This window comes from Nothobranchius furzeri, chromosome 3, assembly GCF_043380555.1.
Source record: "Nothobranchius furzeri strain GRZ-AD chromosome 3, NfurGRZ-RIMD1, whole genome shotgun sequence".
NCBI classification, from domain to species: domain Eukaryota; kingdom Metazoa; phylum Chordata; class Actinopteri; order Cyprinodontiformes; family Nothobranchiidae; genus Nothobranchius; species Nothobranchius furzeri.
The window spans coordinates 40,806,545-40,830,481 of record NC_091743.1 but is presented as its reverse complement, the minus strand read 5'-3'; the positions used below and the strand labels follow the sequence as shown (position 1 = coordinate 40,830,481).

Here is a 23,937-nt window from a genome sequence, read left to right as displayed (position 1 = left end):
TTGGAGTCGTCTGACTCTGAGAGGCGCTATACAAGTGTGGGTCATTTATTTAAAAAGCAGCTGAAGACTCACCTGTTTGTGTGACCTTCATCTGCTCTCCCCACCTATTCCACCTTCCTCAGGATCCACTGATTTCCCTCTTTTCTTTTTCACTCTCTCTCTTCCTTTAACATTTTTATCACAATTGTCTATTTTTTGCTCATTTTAAATATATTTTTAACCATTTTCTAAATTCTTTTATATATTTTTACATGTTTTGTTTTTGTGAAGCGCCTCGTGATTTTTATCTTGAGAGGCGCTATAGAAATGATATTTTCTTCTTCTTCTTCTTCTTCTTCTTCTTCTTCCTCATATATAGCCTTGCAAGCCACCCTATATATGTAAATATATAGTTTGGCCACGACAGTGACTGAACATTTCTACTAAGGTCATTTTAATCAGAAGGTTGCAGGTTAGATCCCAGCTCTGACCACAGAATGCTGCTGTTGTGTCCTTGGGCAAGACACTTAACCCGAATTGCCTGCTGGTGGTGGTCAGAGGGACCGGTGGCACCAGTGTTTGGCAAGCCTCGCCTCTGTCAGTGCCCACAGTAGCTCATCACCATCAGCGTGTGAATGTGTGTGTGAATGGGTGAATTCAGTGTGATTGTGTTGTGAAGCGCCTTGGGGGGTTGTAGAACCCTAAGAAGGCGCTATACGAGTACAGGCCATTTACCATATGAAAAGTAACATCTTAAAAACATTATATTTAACTACAGACGTAAATTTTATTCTCAGTTCAGAGGTAGGGGGTGTGTCTAAAAATGTGTCCTAATTAACCCTTTTACCATCTCGAAAATGTGCTTACGCCAAGTTCAAAGCTTGCGTGGAGAGTCTGTTACACCCTAACCCCGGGTTTCCACGGGAGCCGTCAGCAGCACGTTACTGCAGCAGCACGTCTTGCTCGCGTAAACTGCTGCTTGGCCCTTCCCACGAGACGCGAAGCAGCAGGGGAGCAGCTGTCACCGACAGAGCACGAAGTCACACGAGTGACTTCGTCGGTAAAAACAACAACAAGCAGGAGAAAATTACAACATGGTTTGTATTTTATGTTCTGTCTGTTTTATAATCGCCAATACGGACCTGAAAAACAAAGGAGACCGCTAGCTAGATGATAACTTCTCACGGGGCCGCACAGTTAGTAACCTTTTTTAAAGTAAAGCAACCGGAAGGCAGTACGTTCTTTATTCTGAAAATCTCAGGAGCTTCTCTCCATTCCCGCGTCCGATTTCCTGTCTTTCCTTCCCCAAAAATGTCGAACTTGACCCGTTTCAGAGGCGTCGCGCGTAGAAAATAGAACCGGCGCGTAAAGGCCGCGACATGCTGCTCCTGAGACGCGGCGGACTCGCGCTGCCGACGGCTCCAGCTTCTGTTGACCACAGCGGTTCCTATCAGCAGCTATGACGTGCTGCTGCAGTAACGTGCTGCTGACGGCTAATGTGGAAAGCCGGGGTAAGCGTGTGAATGGATGAATGATACGCTGTAGTGTAAAGCGCTTTGGAGTCCTCTGACTCGGAGAGGCGTTACATAAGTCTGGGTCATTTATCATTTATGAAATTAAACCCAACAGACTGTTCCGATTGGCCAGGCACAAAACTGTTCGAGCCAATGGTAGACCTGCTGAGATTGGCATGGCTAGCAGCTAGCGTAGAGAGACCGACCAGCAGAACAAAATACGCTTGCTACTGCTACAGTTGGTCTACATTTCTAGGTCAGTAAAGCACCTGTGGCTTGTTGTGTTTTGGGCCATTCCCATCTGTACCGGGTCGGCCCAGGCCGGGTAGCCCCAGTCGGCCCCAGCCTGGCCCGGTTGCTTCCACACATCCTTGCTTAGGTATGCAAGGAATGCAGTCAGAGACACTTTCAGCTTCTGGGTAATCAGCATGATAATGAATGATAATGAATTGAGCATGCCTTAAGTCCATGTGGGCTGATTCTACCCACCAATCAGAGGCTTGCTCTAATGGAAGGTGTGAATTTGCTGTCAGCAGTGGGTGTGTTGGCCCTGGTCGGCCTGAAGCAGACCCCCTCGAGAAGAGGGCTGAGGATGAGCCTTGGTTGGCCCGGAAAAATACCAGGCCATCCACATATGTAAACAACCTACGCTACCCGGCCCGGGCCGACCCGGTACAGATGGGAATCAATCAATCAATCAATCAATCAAAGCTTTATTTATATAGCGCCTTCCGCAACCCTGTCAGGAAGCCGAAAGCGCTGAACATGGTACAGTTGTAAGCAATTATATTGAATAAAACAACAATAAAAGAAATTCAAATTACAAAATACAAAATGGAAATTACAAGATAGATGAAACATTCCGGTAAAATACAAATGTGTGAAACACATTTGGATTGAGTGTACCAATGAAAACTGTGGAATGGATTCAACATAATAGAGGGCCACAATCAAACATGTTCTGGAAACGCCAAGCGGAGGAGTTGTGTTTTTAGGTGGTTCTTAAAGACTGGCAGAGAAGGGGACAGCCTAACTGAGGGTGGCAACTGGTTCCAGAGTAACGGTGCTAGGACTGAGAAAGCCCGGTCCCCACGGGTACGACACCTAGACCGAGGGACAGCGAGCAGGCCTTGGTCAGAGGAGAGCAGAGCGCGTGATGGGGAGTGTTTGTTCAGGAGTGTGGCCAGATAGGGGGCGCACTACCCTGGAAGAAATGATAAACAAAGACGAGTATTTTGAACTGTGAGCGATAGCAAATCGGAAGCCAGTGCAGGGAGGCCAGAACTGGGCTGATGTGGTTCCGTTTCCTGGTCCCAGTCAGGAACCTGGCAGCGCTGTTCTGCACAACCTGTAGGCGACGCCCTTGAGGAATGGCCCTTGAGTTCTGTTTTAAATCCAGTCCTTGTTTGTTTGCAGATGTGAGCAGTAGTAGTGGTAGCTCTGGGGATGGAACTGAAACCACCACACCAAAACCCTTTGGGGGTTTCTGTACACTTTGACCTGCTGGGTGGGTCATCCATAGAGCAGAACAAACCAACTTAAATCCCACATGGTTAGCAGGTCTACAATGCAGGTTTAAAGCAGCTTCGCTTCACATTCTGATTATAAAAGTGTGAGTCACTGCCATCTAGCCAAAAGCCAAGAGCTGAGACCAAACCACAAGAGCAAGTCATACACATTCAGACCAGAGGACATGAATAATAAAACACTCACTTGCAGGTTGCTTAAATGTGAACTCAGATCAGAGATTCTGGCTTTGAGGGCCAATACCAGTTCCCAATTATCCTACTCTGTCCTGCCAAAACAGTTTGTTCACATCTGATTTATCTCACTGGAGCAGGGAAAACACAGGTTTGGCACCAGATCTAACACTCATTCTGATAAAGATGCAGATAAATGAACAGATGTTCACATTTAACTCTTCAAACAGGAGAACCCTGTCCTCCCAAAACTCCCTGGAAAAAAGAGAGGTGTTTTCCCAGATGCACCAAAGTTGGGGGAGCAGTAAATCACCCTGAAGGCACTACTGACTGACCCAGAGAACACCTTATGGATGAGCTTTCTTCACATCCTGACAGGCCTTGTGCAGGAATCTGCTAATAACAGAGCTGCATGAGAACAGGCGGTACTTGGAGGCGGCAGCAGTGGCAGGATGTTTCGGTTTGGCTCCATAACAATGCAGCAAAAAGGGGGAGAAGTTGTTTCCTATGAAGCCTGGCAGATGTTTCCTCTTTCAGGGCTCCTGTTTAAATGAACATGCAGCAGGATGGTGGCTGCATGCGTTCAACCTGGAGCCCAAGCGTGCGAGGCTGCAGCTCTCCTGCATCTGCATGGCTTCTGCAACCAGCTCACAGCCATCCACACTTGACCCATGAACAGGAGCAGTAATACAGATGTGTCACTGTCACTGGCTGGGGAGAGACGCGTCTTCAGTGTGTGCGTGTGGTGTGTGTGTGTCAGGATGAGACATGTTGGAGCTGAACCCCGTCTTACCAGAGAGCATGACCGATGCGTTCGAAGGTCTCCATGGTCCTCTTCAGCTGATAAAAACCTCCCAACGCGACACTCACCAACAATAAATAAATAATAATAACATCAAATCCCTTCTAAAAGAACGCTACGGTTGTCAAAATGTGCGTAAATTGGTCACGCGTACGGAAAACAGTCCCCCGTTCATCATCATGGTGGCTCAGTAATTACAATTCACCAACAGCCTCCAGACCTCCGCTACTGACCGAATCAGACCCGCTATTCTCCGTCACACAGCCTGCTGCTGAGGCCCCTCCCAGATCACACACACACACACACACACACACACACACACACACACACACACACACACACACACACACACACACACACACACACACACACACACACACACACACACACACACGACTGCTTCTAACAGGTAATTAATGCTCTTGTGGATATTTTATGATATTACAGGACCTGATGGGACAAAAGAAATCTTTAATATTTAAATCCTAGTTGAAATCATACAAAATACACAATAAAAGCTGGTTTATTGAAACGTGTTGGGTGAAGGTTTAGTTTAGGACGGTGTCTTTATATTTGGTTAATGCCCATTGGAGATGTTTGTCTCCCTCTTGTGGTTGTGGACTTACATTACAGCAAACGTGTCCAAACCAAAGAAACGGTGCATGCATCTAAAAATTCCTGTGTGACATTTTTTATCTTTAATTTCTTTAAAAAAACACAAATTATAAGGAAAATAAAACTAGTAAGTATAATTATTATAATTGTATCTGCTGTTATGAATAAATACATTTTTAACAGAGGAGGGAAAAGACTGAGAAACATAACAAGTCCAGTGTTTAATCATTATTAAATACATTTTTTGATTACTTACAACTTGATTTTGTGAAAAAGATAATAAATGTGTTCTTTTAACAACAAATAAAATCTCGTATTTGGATTTCTGTAAACAAGCATGTTGTAATGTCCCTCACTAGCCACATGGGGGCGACAAATAACTGGTCACAGATACAAGAAACAGACTGAAATACAACTAGTTGCTTGTTTTTATCACAATAACGAATTCGTTTCTTAATTTACCATTTTGAAACTATTACATTTTTTATTTTCCATCATTGGTTTATGATAAATAAGTCAGATGTAGTGTAGCACAGTAAGTTTTCTGTGTTTAGTTTGTATGTTGAATGTCCTCGAGGCACATGAAATGTGCCAGAACCGCAGGAATAAATCTGTTACCTGATTGAAATCAGGTAACAGATTTTAACATTAGCAAGATAACAACCAAATAAAGAAACACGAGATCGGTTTGGGTTAGGGTTTGGAAAATTATGAACATGAATGTGTTTAATGTTCCAACATCCTGACAGTGTCAAGTAAAAGGTCAAATTATATTTATGTATTACATTTGGTCACTTTGTGATATTTTCAAAATTATGACAGCAGTAACTCAGGAGCTAGAGCAGGTTGCAGCCAGGTTTGACACCGGTTCCGACCAGATATTTCTGCTGTTGTGTCCTTGGGCAAGACATTTAACCCACCTTGCCTGCTGGTGGTGGTCGGAGGGACCGGTGTCGCCAGTGCGCCCCAGGGCAGCTGTAGCTACATCGTAGCTCATCCCCACCAGTGTATGAATGCGTGTGTGTGAATGGATGAATGACAGGTCGGGAAGAGTTAAACGAGTGTGGGTCATTTATCATAAGCTCTTAACAAAAAGCCTGTCACCCAGACTAGTTACTAGCAACAGAACATATAAATACAAAAAGTCAAATAATCAAAATGTTTTATTTCATAGACTGACAAAGTTTCGTCAGCTGAACGTAAGACAACATGTTGAAAATTCAGAAAAGTTTCACATTGTCAGAAAACCCAAAACATCTGAGGACAGGAGCGACCGGAGGCTTCACTCCCAATCCAACTTAAATATGACATAAATGCTGGAACGCCCAGGAACAGAAACGTGAGAAGAAGCCTGTTGATCTCTGTACATTACTCACTCACACACACACACACACACACACACTCACACACACACATTCCCCAGCAGTCCTAACCAACTCGAGCTCTCAGCTTCTCATTGGTTTTGACTTCAGCCTCATCATGACTAAATTAGCCGAAGTCAGCTAAAATGTGCCTCACTTGCTTTTAAACGTGTAAAAGCATCAGAATGAAGAGGTAGGCTATTGCTTTGTTTAGGAGAAACCAACGATTTACATCAATATTTGGTAAAACTTCCAGTAACTAACTGATATTTTACTGCATGATCAGAACAGCAGAGGAACCCAACGGGTTGGTGAGTGACTGGTTTCTAAATGACCGATTAAATAGTTGAAAAAAATAAAAATAAAAAAAACCTGCATCAGTTAGAAAAAGAAGGGAAAATCAAAAGGCCCAGATGAAAGTGTGTGTGGGTGGAGAGGTAGTGTTGTGGCGCTGACGGTGTGTGTTGAGGCCTTTCCCAGCAGGCAGGTTTGAGAACAGACCAGTAAACCCAGTAAGACGTTACGGTGGACGCTGACAGGAATGCAGAGGAGCCTCTCTAATGCTGGAGGTTGTAAAAGCAGAGCTGATGGATGTTGTGACATCAGACCACCAGGTGGACCCTCAGACCCCACCCCCTTTAATGAAACATGAAGAACAAGCCGAAGCGGAGTAAACTCTTCCAGCCGCTCAAATTCCTTTGGTCAGAGGTCAAGTCTGTTGGGTGTAATGATTATTATCGTGGCCCCGACAGTCTAAAGTCTCCGCAGCGCTCTGCAGTTGACGCAGACGGGCTCGTTCTTCTTCACCAGGAACTCACAGGTGGCGGCCCGCTCCAGAACCACCGGAGTGTTGGGAAACATCAGCTCCTTCAGCGGTAGTCCGTGGCAGACGATGTACCTCTCCAGGGTCAGCAGCAGGCTCACCACCTCATTGGCGGTGCTCAAGCGTCCTGGGAAGCTGTTGTAGATGGAGTGTGTGGGGAGGAGCGGCTGCTTCTGGACCGTGATGTAATAACAGAAACTCGGGTCGATCAGCACCACGGTGTCTGCCATGCTGGACTGCTTGGAGCACTGAGTGAGCTGCAGCTGGGGCCCCTCCACCATTATAGCGTACCATAGGATGGGCAGCACGGAGGAGCGTAACGAGTGGAGCAGCTGCGTCAGCTGGTTCTCCTGGTCCACGCCCGCCTCGGCCGGGTTGTCAGCCAGACTGTAGATCTGGGTGATCTGCAGGGACAAGGACGTCAATTATTACCGTCCGTCTGCAAAACGACACCGACCACACACATCATCCCTGCGCTTACCATCGGTAGCTCTTCCTCCTCCACCTGGTTTGGAGCGTCTCTGCTGGTGTCCCATCGGAGCTGCAGTGACAAAGTCAAACCATCTTTGTTAGACTTACATATGGAAGAGACGATTGTTTAATGAAGTAAAAACACGTCAGCCGCCATGTTTCGTGCTAGTTTTACACCAAGGCCTGACGTCCCTCCCTCTGTACGCGTGAGGCTGCGCTACAGTGTTAGCCATTTAGCTAGGGCAGACATCGGTCATCCTCGTCCTTCTAGATTAGAGGTTTGACCCGTTGGCTGGTTAACAGGGATGTGTATTTTTGAAATTCTGGCGATACGATACATATCACGATACAGGGGAGACGATACGATATATCACAATATATTGTGATACATTCAGTCAGACGTTACAAGCAATTTTTTTTACTGAATTTATTGTAAGAATGTTCAATAAACAGTCCAAACTGATACGTAACATGTTTAACATGAGGTATCTGACCCATGATGGAGGGATTTACATTTCAATGGTGGAAACAAAACCCATTGCACACTGCTGCCAACTAGCGGGTGGCGATTGAATTGCACAAAACGAAAAGAAAATACACAAAAGTTTGTATGTAAATTCTTTCAAGAATTAGATACAAGGCTTTTGAATATCGATGTAATAATCGCAGGAAAAAATATCACGATATATTGTCATATCGATATTTTCTTACATCCCTACTGGTTAATCTGCCCAGAACCGCAGCAGGAAACGAAGAGAGGGCTGACGGCTAGCGAGCTCAAACAGCATCTAACTAGATCTAGTATCTGGACGAAGCGGCGCCAGACAACACCTGACCCGTGTGTGTCTGGCGCAGGAGGAGGTGAACCTACTGGCTGAGAGTAGTTATGGTTGCTGATGTGGGGGTGTCGGTCCGGCAGCCCGTTCCCCACTCCGAACTCTGAGTGATTCAGCTGCAGGAATAACAAACATGGATCAGACTACAGTTGCACTCCAGAACCGCGAGAGCAGAACTCGGTTTTCCCACCTGCATAGGTGATTGGTAGTTTTTGGCGTTCCCATCAGAGGAGAGTCTGGTCCCCCTCCCAGGATCTGAGCTCCAGCACATCTACGAGGGAAACACAGATCCGAGCCGCATTATCAAAGCAGACGTCTTCTAACCAAAAACAGAGGCGCTGTCCTTCGGACACCCACTTGTTGTGACCGACTGTCCTCGTCCTCGTTGTCGGAAAAATCCAGAGCGGACGGCAGTCCCCTGCTTCTCTTCGAGCCATCCTTGCGGCTGTAAGTGTAGTGAGGTCTGGGCCTCCCTGGCGGCTGCGGCCCGTCTGGAACATGCTCGCTCATTCCCATCTGGAAGGGCAACAAATGTCTCTGGGAAAATAACAGCACGGGAATGTTTACGCCTAAGCGCTGATCCACAATAAATAGATAATCTAGAGGATGAAGTGGCAGCGTCCCACCATGGCTTGTCTCTGACACTGCCGTAGTCGACACTTCTGCCTCTTTTTGTTGCTGCCTCCAAATTTGGGTTTGTCCACGCAGAAATCGCACGTGCCGCAGTCTCTCCTGCACAGACAGGCCTGGCATTCTCCACAGGAACGCCGCTTCCGCTTCTTATGCCACTGGGAACGGGAACGACGGGGCAGAGACAAAAAGACAGGGTTTAGTTAGCGAAGACAAGCTAGGTCTCACATCATTTCTATGCGGATGACTGTGTACTTTATTCATCTTAGGTGTGTTCTTGCTGTGTATTAGTTCTAATTCCATGCTGTCATTCTTTTTTTGTTAAAACACAGAAACGGTTTCGTTACCTGTTTTCGCCGCCGGCAAAACGTAGCGACAAAACAGGTAACGAAACCGTTTCTGTGTTTTAAAAAAGGAAAGACAGCATGGAATGTGTACTTGATTGTTTTGAGAGGCCGTTGGACAACACTTAGATTGAGCGGAGGCTGAAGCACCTTCGTTTGGCGTTGAATCCAGAAAAATCACAACGAACGCTCTTCTCAAATTCATGTACAAATCTGACAAACGATGTCTCTTTAAGAACTTCACAAGGTACGACGACTGAAACGGTTTCTCATCTAAAACATCTTGGAACAATAATTGATAGACTTGACTTTTAAAGAACCTATTTCTCATTTACGAACTAAACTTCAAGCCAAGCTTGTGTTTTTATTCAGAAATAGGAAATACCTTTTCTTTAAAGGCATGAAGGACATTTGGTGGGTGTTACCTTCTCGCCAGTCGCTGGTTACGGGGATGTAGTGTATAGGACAGCAGCAAAATGCCACCCATCAACCCTGGACGCTTTATATCACAGTGCATTACGGTTTATAACTGGAGCATCTTATCGCACACATCACTGTGAGTTATATTGAACTGCAGCATTACCACCTCTGGAAAATAGGAGGGAAGCGCACTGGTTAACCCTGGTATTTAAGACTATTTTACATCTAGTCCCGGCCTATTTAAGTAAGAAAATGTCTTAACAGGAGTCGGGCGTTTACTTATCAAGCTCCAAGTTCCTGGTCAGAGGTCCAGGTAACTTTAAACATGAGCTCGGTGACTCCTCTGTCACATTTCTTGAAAACGATTCATGATCGCGTTAACACTCAGACAGAAAACTGCTCGTGTTTTACTACAGTGAAGTAATTACTGGTAACTTTCGTGGGCTAAAATTAATTCAGACACCTGGACGATTGTGTAATTAAGTATCTTTGTTCTTGTGTCACTGTTATTGTTGTACGTGTTGTAAGGGTCTCCCTTGTTTTACTATGTAGTTGGATTGTACCGTATGGTTCAGTGTGCATATGCGGCGTTCACATGGCGCCTCTTGGCCAGGTCACCCTCGCAAAAGAGGTTTTAATCTCGGTGGGTTTTATCTGGTTAAATAAAGGTGATGATGATGATGATGATCTGGTTCTGGACAGACGTGTCTGCATAAGGCCGACCCAGATCAGATGTGACAGGTGCGCTCCTCCTCCTGGTGCTGCCAGGGCTCCCGGCCCGCAGGTTGTATGTCTCTTGCTCCAGCACACCTGATCGATGGTTTTATCACCTCTTTACCATGCTCAAGTCTCCAGCAGCCATTTTATTCATCACTGGTTGAAGCGGGTGTGCTGGAGCAGCAGAAGGGAGGCCCTAGAGCTGGTGATTCCTGGTCTGACGGCTGAGACGCAGCTTCAGCCTCTGGTGGGTCTTCTAACAGACCCACCATCAATCTTCCCGTGTAAACTCACGTCGTCGTCGTCGTCGGTCGACATCTCCTCCTCGTCCAGATCCATGCTGGCTGCAAAGTTTTCTGTGTCGCTGCTTCTGAAGCTCTGGTGCTGTGGGAGGAGCCATATTGTACATGTAAGTTTCACCTCCGGAGACACAAACGGCGTGTGAACACACATCCAAGTGTTACCTGTGAGTCTGTGACTTCATTCTGTAAAATCAACAGCAAAAGTTAGAAACGTACGGAGGCGGTGAAGCAGAAAACTTCATGTTTATGGGTTCTGCTACCTGGAAGTTTAAGTCCTCATCATCAAACATTTCAGAGCCGTCGGCGAAAATCATCCCAGCGGAGAGGCTGCTGCTGGCCGGGTTCTGATGGGACAAACCACCTCGGGTGTGAGCAGCGGCAGGAACAGCAGCGTGAAGCAGCGACAGCGCGGGCTCACCTTGCGGATGGGGCAGATGCACCTGCGTTTCCGACACACGCGTTTCTTGGCTTCGGGGCTCTGAAGTCCGTGTTTGCAGTTGGCACACTGCCCACAGTTGACTGAGTTGTGACACCCCACACACTGACCACACGGGATCCACTAGCAGACAAACAGCCACACACTCGTGTTATCGTTTGTGAGGTGATCTGTAAAAACTGTTAGCATGTTAGCATGCGCTCCTGCTGAGCAGGTTTACCTTTCTGAAACGGATCAGCGGATGCACTTTAGACTTTGACGATTCTGTTGTATGAATGAAACAGAGAAAAGGGGAAAGTTTCAGAGTGTTTCTTTTATTGTAGGTCACATGTAGCTCAGTGTGAGGTCTGCACACCCGTACCCCAGCACGACGGACAGCAGGGCCTCTTCCTCTGTTTGTCGTACCAGGTCCCCGTGAAGGAAACGCCACATTTGGCACAAACCCTGCAGACAAACAAGATAACTCGTGATGTTCTAAGCTAGGCTGAAGACTAAATATAGAAACAGATTAACGCAAGTAGCGACAGACTCACAGAATACTGTCCTCTGCCCCGAATTCTCCCTTTACTGACGGAAGGGGGAGCAGCCGGGATGAGGAGGGAGGAGGAAGCTTGATTTTCTCCACCACCGGCTGGTATTCGTGGCTGGGTTTGTAAGTTCCTGATGAGCTGTTGCAGGAGACGCTGGTCTGGATCTGCTGCTGTTTGATGTTTGGGGTGAGTCTGTGGTAGGAGTCCGGAGTATCCGCTCCGTCTCCTCTCTCCATCCAGCTGGACTCTGACGAAGAACGCTCCCGAACCTTTTTCTACAACACCAGTGTTAAAATGTGACCGAAGAACAAGCGTTAAGTCTTGTCCGATGAGACTGATTAAAAAAGCACCTTGACTCTCTGTCGAATTCTGAAAGGCGTGGCGTTGCCCTCATGAAACATCCCCGTTTTGAAATCAAAGTGTGACAAGTCCAGGCTCCCCTGGACCACCGTGGCCAGCTCCACTCTGCTTCTCACCCGGTGACCCTGCGGACTGGACGGAGAACAGTTAGAAACTCTTAACAACTACTTTTGCAGCCGTTTCTTTCAAGCAGATTTTCATGGCTGATCCGAACCCCAGCTGAGCATCTTAAACTGCATGCATTCATCTGACACCTGAGCCAAACAGATAACCACTGTTTGTACCTCATGTAGTAAACATCCTTCTGGCCAACACTTGAGCCCGAGCGTCGGACAACCTCTTTCCGTTTCCAACCTTCTCCGAGCGACGGGCAGTCCATCCATCCCTCATCACGGTGGGCTCGCTTACGCCGATACCCCTGGATTCTAAAATCACAAAGACGAGGAGGAACAAATATCTTCCAGTCACCCAAGATTTAGTCAGATTAGGACCTTAGACGTGCTTCATCTCATCCAGAATTATTCATGCACCTGAAGCATAAACAGTCCCGTTCCAGTCTGAAGTTTACAGTTGTGGAATTATGGGTAATAATTTACTGATTTGCATAGAAACAGTATGTAGTGGATAAACCAGTGTAAGAGAAATCAACTTACATACGGATCTTTGAGGCGACTCTCTCGCTGCCTGCCACACTCTCAGCTTCTCCTGCCAGGCTTTCTTCATCTGGGTCCTGTAGGTCAGCACTAACAGCATCATCATCTTCTTCCAGTGGCTCGAACCAGTCCACTGGTGGTTCACCAGCGGCAGCTTTAACCCCATCTTTGTCATCTTCAGGGGTGTCCTCCAGCAGGACTGGGGTGGAGCTGGGTATCTCCTTCAGACCTTCTGATGGTGCTGGTTCCTTCTCAGGATTCTCCTCGGTGTTGCTTTGTCCCACATCTCCTCCCACTGGCTCGCTGCCAAGGAGCTGCGGCCTCTCCACCCCTTCCACGCTCATGTGTGCACCAATCTATAAAACAAGCCGTCCGAAGTGTCGTTTTCCCTGCAGAGACGCGGTTCTACTGACCAGCCCGCATCCCGTTCACAGCGTGGTGCCTTCACGGGCCAAGATGGTGGAGCCGCTTGTTCCCGGTCTCTCAGGTGTTTCAATCTTTTGCTCTTCAATTTCCTGTGATAAACCCTTCAAAATAACAGTTGTTTACAAACACAGATTAAATACAACAGACTCTTTATAGCGTGCATCCCGTCTGACCAGTTAGCTGAAGTTACAGTAAACTTACACGGCTAACTAGCTAGCATAGGAATGCAGCCACCATTGATAGCCGCCGAACATAAACGTTAGCGGAACCGGAGCCCCTTTAAGCTCTAAACTACCTATCTTGACTCGTGATCACCGATTACGATTAGGCTAAGAACCGTCAATCAACGATCCACAACGCAACAGCCAATAAAGACACAACACGCCCACAGCAACTAACGTTTGCAAAAATTAGCATTAGCATCTTTTTTTGGTAGGTCTCAGTGCCGGTACATTAAATTTTAAACAGCAGAGTTATTGTTGACTCTACCTTTCAAACACATTTTTCTAAGTGTCTCGAAGAAAAGTCTAGTGTCTTTCTAAAGCCTCTACAGCAGAATTCCCTTAACTTACAGAGGCAGAGCTATGCTAAAGCTAAACTACCGCTGGCAGCGGAAACGTCTTGAGGACAAAGAGTTGTGGAGAGTCAAGATAAATACATCCAGCTCACGTCTCCTTTGTCAGTAAGGACAGACGATCGGGACAGATACATGTCCAATATATGTAAATATACATGTAAACATATCTTTGTTAACATATATGTACATTTATAGATTGGCTTGCCTGATTAAAGATTATTATTCGGCTTTGACTTACTCTGTATTTCAGAAACATCTTTAAATATATAGGTGTGTAAGCAATTTTATCCAGGATCAAAGTTTGGACTATGAGTCCGGATTAAAGAAATCTTGACTTGAGTATTTTTTTTCTGCTTTAAAAATCCAGATGAGGGAAAAGCCGTAAGAGGGCGGAAATGGGGGAAGGGTTTATCTTGCTTTGACTGTTCTCTTTGATAATTCTCGTCTTCAGTGGTGCGTTCACTGGCTGTCATAAACAGAGCCTTGTTAACTCAGACCAAATTGAAAGATAAATAAAAGTAATATTTCTCTGTTGTTTTAGAGGGTTTACCTTGCAGCCCACTCAACCAGCTACTCAGCTTCTTTGCTCTGTCATGGCCTCTAACCTTCAAACGGAAGCCTGTAGAGCGCGAGACCCGCTCACATGCCCCGCCCCCAATTTCTCCCGCTGAAAAAAAATTATCTAATTGATACACATTGCGTGGCGCTACTGTACACACCGTGTACACACTCCCCTAATTACAGCCGATGACTGTATGCTACAGCACAAGTTCAGCTTATGCCAGTGAGAAGAGGAAATTGATGCCCTCCAGTGGCGAAAAACTAGAAAACAATGGTTCTGTTATACTGTACCCTTTAGAGTGGTTCCCAATCTAGGGTCAGTGATCCCCCAAGAGGTCTCCACAAGATTGCAGAGGGTCCCCTGAATTTTGTCTGAGCTGAGGTTACACATATATGTAAAAATTGAATTTATAAAATCCCAATAACACACCCAATGTACTCAAGATCAGAGGCGGTTTTACCATTAGGCATAGGTAGGCGGCCACCTGGGGCCCCCTTGTGTTGGGGGGCCCCCTAGCCCTGACCACCAGCACCCCTCTGTTAATGCCACAATATTCTTATTACCAACCTGTGGCCGCAGACGGGATTGGACATGCGCACTTCTCATTACCATAATTCCTGAACCGTTCAAGATATCATTAAAATTCCAAAAGTGCTGAAAAGATTAAAAATGGGGCTTTTCGTGCATATACAATACATTACAGTAGCCACTGGGATTCCCTGTCTTGAGCGCACCGAATCACAACAAAGATCAGAGACGTGCTGAGTTTGTCTTCCAAAATGCTCCGTTTTATAACTTTTGAATGGCTGATCAGATCCAGGAAATTCCAACGGTTCTTAAAAGTACATAAAAGCAGCTTTCCACGATCTATGGCATGAATCAATCAGAGTTAGGGAAAATATCGCTACGAGGGGAAATCCTGCTGTACAGCCTGATTGAAACGGAGCGCAGCGCCGCGGTGAAAGCGGATAATGGAACGGAGAAGCCAATTAGCATAAGAAGCCAGCATGAAATTATAGAAATGCCTCAAAGTAAATCAACACGATCTATTAGTTGTCCCAGAAGGCTTATATCTGAAGACAGTGACCATGAAGAAGGACAGATCTCCGGTGAACCAGGATATGAACGTTTGTTCAGTCTTTATATTTTATTTGAACAACCCTCAACTATTTGATAATTGTAAGATTCAGCTTCATTCCAGCATTATTTATCTTTTTACAATAAATTATTATTTTTGCTAAAACAAATGTTTTTGGTATAGCAGTGCACGGTGTGCAAGAGAAGCACTCCATGGCAGTGTGAGATGTGCAGGACTCTGCCTGCAGCTGGAGAGAAACTGCTTCAAGGTCTACCACATCAAATACAAACGTCTGAAAGTTTACAAAAATAAAGTCTTAAAAACTGCTAAAAAAGATACTGGTTCACACTTTTTTAAGAATAGATGCATTACAGTTCAAAGTTTAAATTGTTTGCCCAGTAATTTTGAAGTTCCTGTTCAGTAATAACTGTAAAAAATTCAAATCCGTTTTTTGCTTTTTTCACTTTTAAGCTGATTTTTTAAAGGCTTTAATAGAAATAAATTCTAAATAGAAGATGAAGAATAAAATATCATTTCTATAGCGCCTGTCAAGATAAAAATCACGAGGTGCTTCACAAAAACAAAAATATAAATATAAAAAAGCATTTAGAAAATGTTTAAAAATATATTTAAAATGAGCAAAAATAAACAACTGGGATTTAAAAGAAAAAATGTTAAGAAAGAGAGAGTGAACAGGAAAGAGGGAAATCAGTGGATCCTGAGGAAGGTGGAATAGGTGGGGAGAGCAGAATAAAGAGAGAGTGGTGAAGAAGGTCATACAAAAGCCAGCTTGAACAAGTGAGTCTTCAGCTGCTTTTTAAAGGAGACCACTGAGTCCACTGATCTCAGGCACAGGGGGAGAGAGTTCCAGAGTCTGGGGGCCACAGGAGCAAATTATCTGTCACCTTTGGTCTTTAGCCTGGTGCTGCACAACCAGTAGGCTTTGGTCACTGGACCTCAGGGACCTGCTGGGGGTGTAGGGACTAAGAAGATCACCAATGTAAGATGGTGCTTGTCCATGTAAGGCCCTATAGACCAGAACCAGGATCTTGAAATGAACCCTGAAGTTGACTGGCAGCCAGTGAAGCTGGAGAAGTGGCTTCACGTTTCTTTTCGTGAAATGTTATAGTGTTTTGGAAATACAAACCATACACTGAAAGCTGAGGTTGTTCTGAAAAAAGGAGAAGAGTTACACACACTTTGCACTTTTTATTACAATTTTACAGCCACAAGATTAAAAAAAATACCAGGCGGCCCTGTTATAATTATGGTCATAACAGGGTTATTAAGACTGCGATGCACAAACAGGAAGTGATTGGTAGTCATTCCACTCCAATCCAGTTGGTGGCGGTAATGCACCAAATGGTTGTTTGCCAAGTGCCATAAGACCACGAATAAGAAGAGAGGCAGGAGCATTCGGAACAAACTCAAAGCGATAGTCAAAACATTAAACATATAATGGAGTTATCCTAGTGGCTCCAATAAGAGAAAGAAGCAGCATGCTTCATAAAAGCTTTTATTTTCACTTCTGAAAGTGACGTCGTTTTTCGATGTAAACATCAAAAGGAAGCAGAAAGGAAAGACAATGGAAAATGTTTAAAGGGAGGAAAACATAGACCAAAATGGAAAATAGAAAAAAAAATAACTACGGCTAAAGCACAGGAGCACTGACAGGAAGAGGAAAGCAGAGCAAATATTGAAGGCACTCAAAGGGAGAGAAATACAGCAAAAAAGAGGAGGATTAATAAAAAGGGAAAATAACTCATGTCAGAAGAGGGGAGAGTTTCGCAAATCCAGTTAAAGGTAAGACTGTCGAAAATTTAGTGTAAGGGGCCCCATGTCTGTGTTCGCCTTGGGCCCCCAAATTGCTAAATCCGCCCCTGCTCAAGATACTAATGGCAATTTCACATCTGGGCCAGAACAGACCAGACTGGGTGGTGTCAATCTAGTCCTGCAGCGATAATTTGTTCACACACACTTTTAGGAACGGGGACGTCTACGAGCACATGGGCGGGGCAAAAGTCTGTGGTGTCAGCTCATGGCACAGCATCATTGTCTCCGCATGTGTGTGCTCCTCACAGCAGTGAGGGAAGACAAGAGAGCTGCCGCAGATTCAGTCAGAAGCTACGTTTACGTTTCCGCATCCAGAATATTTCAGTTAACCCACACATCTGATCCGCTCCTGAACCATTAGCAGAAAGGTGTAAGATAACACATTCCCTTTTGGTTTTATAAACGACAACATGGTGGATTCTGCTGTTTTAGAAACTGGTAAAGATGGTTTTTAATATGACCTGAACTGTAAACCCTTACCGGTGAAAGAGGATGAACTTCCCTTTTCAAATGACTAAATATGAAGGAAAACCTTAGGGTTCACACAGCTGGAACTCATTGCTTCTTTCAGCGCCTGTCATTTTTGCTTCTGCACATTTAGACCAACATCCTGGAACCAGCCCAGTTTGGCCGGCGTCAGTATGCCTGGACCTGAAAGCTTAGACTAACAGTTATGCTCTCCATCTCCAGGACTCCAATAAAGGTTTTGTTTGAGTAACTTGGAGCTGACTCAGAGCGATCCTCTGTGTAGGCTGCCCCCGTGGCATGCAAACGTCACTCATAGACATCATCTGTTGAAGGTGTTTATTTAGAATACCAGATTCAAAAATCTGCAGTTTTCTAGTCAGAAAAACTTCAATCTGCCACGGAGAGGAAAATATATATTATCATCCACAGTTTTTGAAAGGACCTTAGAAAACAAGTCACAGTTATCAATCTAAACCTTCTGATCTCTTGTGATTAAAATATGTTATGTACACGGATCTGTAGATCCAAACAGAGCAAAGGACGAGGCTGACTACCGGTCCTTGTTGCTACGGAGATCCGTGGTCACGGGGTCGTGCTGGATGGTTTGGTGCAGCATGAGGGCGAGCAGGCCGGCTCTGTTAGTCATGGCGGTCCTGACGTTACGCTCCTGTTCAAACAGCTCATCCAGCTTGTACCACTGTGCAAAAACACGATGAAAACAATGATTTTATTTATTATTCTGCATCAGAGAATACATAAAAAAATGCCACATTTAGGTAACAACGTTCCCATGGCAACCAGGTAACTCAGGTCTGAGGGTTTAATAGTTGTTTTTATCACATTATCAGAGATAAACATTAAATGACTAAATGACTCTAGCAAAGAAACACATTGAACACTTCCTGGTAGGTGTATCCTTCTATTTATAACTTGAATTGTTGTTGTTATTGTTGTTGTTGTACTAACAAAGAGAACGGACTGTCAGCCTGTGTTTTTATTCTTAGGTTTGTCTTCTCTGTGTTTCCTCTGAGCCAAAGGCAGCTGCGACTCCGTTCTCACCACTCTGACTCTCTCCAGGTCCACTTCAGCTCTCCGAAGCTTTTCCCAGTTGTAATGTTTGTTGCACTTCCTTTTGGACACTCGACAATAATCTCCAGCCAGCTCAAACACGTTCTTCACCAGAGGACACCCACACACCTCGTCTACCGGGACCTGGATGCCAAACAGTACGGGATGAAACCCAGCTTTATTTACATCTGTATGCTGGACACTTTGCTGCTTTAGCCACCAACCTTTGGGTCTCTAGAATGTTCTGGACACAGGACCTGAAGCCTCTTGCAGTACGTTTTGCTCTGAGGGTTGTACACATCACAGAAGAGTCTTGTGGCACTTCAGGGGAGATAATATGTTTATTTGGGGAGAACATTTCCCTAAATGTTGTGCTTTAGAACAGAAATGTTTCGCCTACCCCTCTATTTTTGTAGGAAACATAGAACCAAAGGACGTCTGGCTCTCATACTGTTAGATGAGACGGAAAAAGAATTGTATGCTTGTGTGTTAGGAGATTAATTTTCATGTGGAAGAACACACGCTGCTGAAGGGTTTACCTTAGCGTAGCATCTTTCCATGTGTCTCAGTGCCACTTTCGGAGTGATTAGATGACCACAGGACACACAGAAAATCTGTAGATCGGTATCCTCACTGTCACCTTCATTCACCTGCAACTCAAAAATCTGTTACTGTTCTGCTCTCTAAAGGTGGCGCCATCACACGAGAAACGTGGCTCCAAAGTGCAGCGCTGCACCTCCTCATCCTGCTGAACCGCCTGCTGTTTGGCTTTGGCGATGATGCCCTCCAGTTCATGGAAGCGCCGCTCCATCTCAGTGAGGCGAAGTCGGGCACTCTGCTGTTCCCGGCGGATGCGCTCCAGCTGCTTCTTCCCGTGCTCCTCAGCGATGCACGGACTCTGTTGCCACTGCTGGATACGCTGAGGGAGGATCTCGTAGATGCGGCTGTGGGTCAAAGGACACGAAAATCACTAAATCTCCATCTCCGGATGGAGAAAGCTAGTTTTGATCACACCTGTAATCCCGTTTAGGAAAGTTTCACTTTACATTCAGAAAGATCCCACATCCAGCCATCCAGCTGTCATTCCTTCAGGTTGGGTAGCTGAGCAGCTCCAAAACCCAGACACAGTCTGTGGCGCTCTGACCTCTGACCTTTGTTTACTACAATTTGTGTTTCGATGTATACTAATGACTATTTTATTTATTCATATTACGCTGGTCATGGTAAAGGTTGGGCATCGTGCATCGATTGGAACCGGTTCCAACTGTTAGTTTTTCCCAGAATCATTCAAAGTTTTTTATTTTGATTCCTAGAATGCCGACGGAAGAGGAACCCGCGGCCGATCTCCGTGAAAAATAAACGTGATCTGCAAATTGTGATCAACGCTTTTCAGAGCTGATCACGCCAGCTGTCTGTGTGCAGCACGAATCCCCCCTCCCCCCACCCAAAACGTGTCTGCCAAACGTTTACTCCGTGATGTAAACTTTAACTCGTGCAGCGTAGAGGAAACTTGTTAAATACGTCAACACGGTGGATTTAATAGAAGCTTTAAAGAACAAACTCTGGACGGTGTGAGGTGAGTTTGTCTCACTGCAGAAATAAAAACACACACGGAGCGTCAGCAGTCAGACGCAGCCACTCACCAACACTCGTGTGTGTGTGTGTGTGTGTGTGAGCATCAGAAGGCTGAACAATAACCTGTACAATTAAAGTCATCATGCTAGAGCAGCTTTCTCTGTGGTGGACCACACCAGCTTCTTCTAAAATAAATAATAATAATTATAATAATAAAAATAATAATAAATAACATTTTAATTTCCTTTCTGAACTATTTCTGTTGAGTTTTAATGTTTAAAATCTGTTATTGTTACTGACAGCAGCTACGTTTAAGTTTCACTTCCTGTTCTGACTGAATGCTGCTGCAGCATGGAGGTGTAGTTTTCACCCCAAAATTCCACTACCTCCGCTCCGCTCCGGCACAAACTCCGCAGCAAAAACGGTCCCGTTGTAGTCAATCAGAGCTGTTCCACTACTGCGGCCGTGCGGCGCAGTGCGCCGCCCGCCGTTCCGCCATCCGGCAAAAATAGGATCAATTATTTTTGCCGGACGCCGGAGCACCTCCACAGGCAACAAAAAGCGTTTTTTGTTTCATATGCACAGGTTTAACAACTTTTAACAACTATCAGTGGCGGCTGAAGTTTAAATGCACAAAAGTAAGCCATAAATACAGTTTCTACTATCAAAGTAGTCGCACTTTGTTGATCCAAACACGGCTGATCTCTCAACACAAATGATGGGCAGATTAAACAGTTCTTTTCGATGCTTCTCCCACACAACGGGTGTTTGGATCTAACTTCCGCGTTTATTTTTCGGACTGTATCGCAAGATCTCAAAAATCCTGCGCATGCCGTTTTGCGCACCTCAGGTCTCCGCACCGGAGCGGAGCCGTTGTAGAGCGGGTACCAGTAAAAATTGAGTTCGGAAGCGAGCGGCTGCGGAAGGCGGGGGCGAAGCGGAGGTAGTGGAATCTTGGGGTCAGTCATCCTGGACATGATCATCCTGAGAGTTTTAGCTGGAAACAGCTGGACGTTTCTGGATCTGTTGGAGACATTTAGCCTCTCATCCCAGAGGCTTCTTCCAGACTTTGGTTGTGGTCAGAAACAAACACACTGGTTGTGCTGCAAGTATTTTTCTTTTTTTCTCCAAAACATGTTTTTGTCTAAATGAAGGTGATGCTGTTGTTCATAGAATTAAAATTCATGTTGAATTTAAGATTATTTCATCAAGTAGGACCTGTGGTTAGCTGGCTCATGTAAAACATGGAATGTCTTGAAAGAATCGGGAATCGATAGGAACCGGAATCGAAACGAAGAATTGGAATCGGAATCTTTCAAAATCAAGCGATGCCCAACCCAACACATGTCTCCATCATGCTGCTGAATGAAAAATCTGAACCACAGTCTGAGCAGCAAGGCAGCAGTAGACAATGAATAAACTAAAACTATGTGACACATGAGAACTCTTACTTGGCTGCTAATTTCATGCCACAGTCCTCAGAACAGTACTTGGACTTTGGTCTTGCTGCTTCTACACAGTTTGGACCGAGACACTGATGCATCCCTCCACTGTCCCGACAATCGCTCCTCTCAGTGTGTCTGTTCCTGTCTTTGTGCTTTTGTTTCTGCTTGTGGCGACGCGACTCTTTCTGCATTTAATAAAAACAACATAACCAGACAGGATGTTAGCTTACATTTGATCACCATGTCAGAGTTGAGCAGCGTTTGAAGTCATAACATCTTTTTAAAGGAGGTGACTTACTTTCTTCTCAAACTTCTTTTCTCGTCTCTTGACGTGCTTCACCTTTATAGCTTTCTTACGCAGGACGGGACTGAAAGCCGGCTCTTCATCATCTTCATCATCACTACCCCACAACTGTGTGAGGAAAGAGTGAAGCTGTGTTGAGATTAAGTGAATGACTGACAACACTTGCGTTAACAGACTGGCTGTGGCATCATTTCACCATGCTGGCCTCCAGCCCTGCTGCCTTGTACTGCTGGTAGAGATCCTCCTCGCTGTCGTAGTCGTCCGAGTATCGCCTCCGCCTGTGGTGGGAGTTCTCCCGTCTTTCACGAAGAGAGAATTCCTCCTCCTTCACTCGCAGCATTTTCTGTTACAACAAGTTTGATGTGGGATTCTGGTGCAGCAACAGCAAAGTAAACAGAACCACCAGAGACAAGCTGGACTTACTCTGGCTCGAACTTCACACTGCCTGAACCTGCACTTCTGTCGGATTTTGTTAGGTCCACCATACTTCTTCATGTCTTTGCAGAAATCACATTGGGCACAGTCCTCAGTCCTCCTGCAGGGCTCACATTCCCCACACATACGAACCGAACGCTTAACCTGAAGAAGGTGATTACAATAATATACCAACATCAGAGGTTGAAAGCTAAATGCACTACGTGTCAACTCATTCTTATTTACCTTAATTTATCATTTTTAACTTTTACATTCTGTTGATTAGTCATAATGATGGAGCTTACTTTAGATCCACGGCGGCGTTCGCTCCTGTAGTCCGGGGTGCTCGGAGTGCTGTACTGTCTTTCACCTTTGTCAGAATCAACTTCCCTGTCACGACTTTTCTTTGACCTATATTTTACTTCCAAAGTTGGGTTGTCCTCTGCCCACCATCACCCAAAGAATAAACAATAAATAATTGAAACTAACTCAACAAATCAGCAACCGCTGCAATAAGCGTGTTTCTTCCCCACCTCTGCAGTTCATGCAGTACCACTCCTGTATCGCTTTGGCCATCTTCTCTGTGATGTTAATGCAGTGCCCGTGGAACCATTCGTTACAACTGTCACAGCCACTAACAGCACAAAACAAAGGTAAAAATCAAGAGTACATAGCATACACTTATCCTAGTAGACAGCGGGACTGGGTGTGAACTTACATCATGAAGCAGTTGATATCCGGCTTACGACAAATGCAGTAAAGGGGAGCATTTTCCCCCTCCATACTGCTGGCCTCAGGGCCTGGTGCAGGGTCAAGGTCAGAAAATTCACTGTCCTGGAGAGTGAAAAATAAATAATGAATCAAACTGGTCTGCGGTTACTTGCTACTGTGACTGCTCTTGTTTTGGCCGCTGCACTAAATATTTACTTACGTTTTAATAGGTTATTAATAGGTACCCTAAACGTGTACAACTCCTGAGTAACTTACGGATTGTTTACATCCGATGAAACAGACAACTTGACATTTATGACAGTTTCATGAACACAAAGGGTATGTTGCGTTTGGAACTGAAGTGGCAGCAGAGAAAGTTTACAATAATACATGAGCAGCGCAGCTCTGACTCACTCAGAAATATAAAGCTCAGAATAACTTAAACGTTTACCAAAATGTTGGCGCAAAAGTTAGCTTGTATTAAAGAAGTAAAAAACTTTTGTTGACCAACTTCATTAACTGATAACCTCGATCAAAAGTTTTTATTCTCTCTAAAAAAGAAGTTTTATAATTTTGCAAACCGTATTACCAAGCGAGTATAACTAAACGGACCAACGTTACTAAGCTAAGTCAGACAACAGGAAGCTAACTGGGCCGAGCTACATTAGTGGTGTCTCTAAATCATTTTATCATGAGAAAAACCTTATTTAAAATACTAACCATTTTTTTATTTCGCTCGGTCTTTAATCTGAAATTGAAACACACCGACAGCAGACAGGTATCTAGTATACGAAGCGAAAATCCTGCAACTCCACCATTTCTATTATGCTAACATTGACGCGGATGTCACATCGCGTACAATCGGCTACATTCGACAATTTTCGGAAGCGTGACGTATCAGTGTTCTTCTTCTATGGTGATAAATTGAAACTAATCAACCTACTGCCAATTGGTGCCGTCTTCATATATTTCTAACACAAAAT

General features: G+C 45.0%; 3 protein-coding genes across 4 annotated transcripts in view; all 3 read right to left on the bottom strand.

Annotated features, from left to right (window-relative positions):
* ccdc120b (coiled-coil domain containing 120b) overlaps positions 1–4,200 on the bottom strand; it is a 29,741-nt gene extending 25,541 nt beyond the window's left edge. Inside the window, exon 1 of the mRNA XM_015959991.3 lies at positions 3,987–4,200. The gene's annotated coding sequence lies outside the window, so the exon portion shown is untranslated. The remainder of the gene's footprint in view (positions 1–3,986) is intronic.
* A 2,342-nt stretch (positions 4,201–6,542) lies between these two features.
* Positions 6,543–13,060, bottom strand: mbd1b (methyl-CpG binding domain protein 1b). 2 transcript variants are annotated; one of them, XM_054747988.2, is made up of 16 exons: positions 12,494–13,060; positions 12,125–12,265; positions 11,831–11,972; positions 11,484–11,755; positions 11,312–11,394; positions 11,171–11,214; positions 10,933–11,073; positions 10,775–10,858; positions 10,677–10,697; positions 10,507–10,596; positions 8,728–8,889; positions 8,459–8,638; positions 8,292–8,372; positions 8,137–8,217; positions 7,276–7,335; positions 6,543–7,198 (listed from the first exon to the last, which is right to left on the bottom strand). In XM_054747988.2, the coding sequence occupies exons 1-16, from the start codon at positions 12,835–12,837 to the stop codon at positions 6,725–6,727; spliced, it is 2,400 nt and encodes a 799-aa protein (XP_054603963.1). In that variant the 5' UTR covers positions 12,838–13,060; the 3' UTR covers positions 6,543–6,724. The 2 variants fall into 2 exon arrangements, with proteins under 2 accessions (XP_054603963.1, XP_054603975.1); XM_054748000.2 differs by having other exon boundaries at positions 8,459–8,617.
* Positions 13,061–17,759: 4,699 nt separating this feature from the next.
* Positions 17,760–23,864, bottom strand: cxxc1b (CXXC finger protein 1b). Its single transcript, XM_015959994.3, has 14 exons — positions 23,675–23,864; positions 22,962–23,077; positions 22,777–22,877; positions 22,549–22,685; positions 22,253–22,408; positions 22,026–22,172; positions 21,824–21,937; positions 21,532–21,710; positions 19,242–19,449; positions 19,045–19,155; positions 18,906–18,955; positions 18,730–18,826; positions 18,497–18,649; positions 17,760–18,134 (listed from the first exon to the last, which is right to left on the bottom strand). The coding sequence occupies exons 1-14, from the start codon at positions 23,675–23,677 to the stop codon at positions 17,988–17,990; spliced, it is 1,719 nt and encodes a 572-aa protein (XP_015815480.3). The 5' UTR covers positions 23,678–23,864; the 3' UTR covers positions 17,760–17,987.
* Positions 23,865–23,937: the final 73 nt, after the last annotated feature.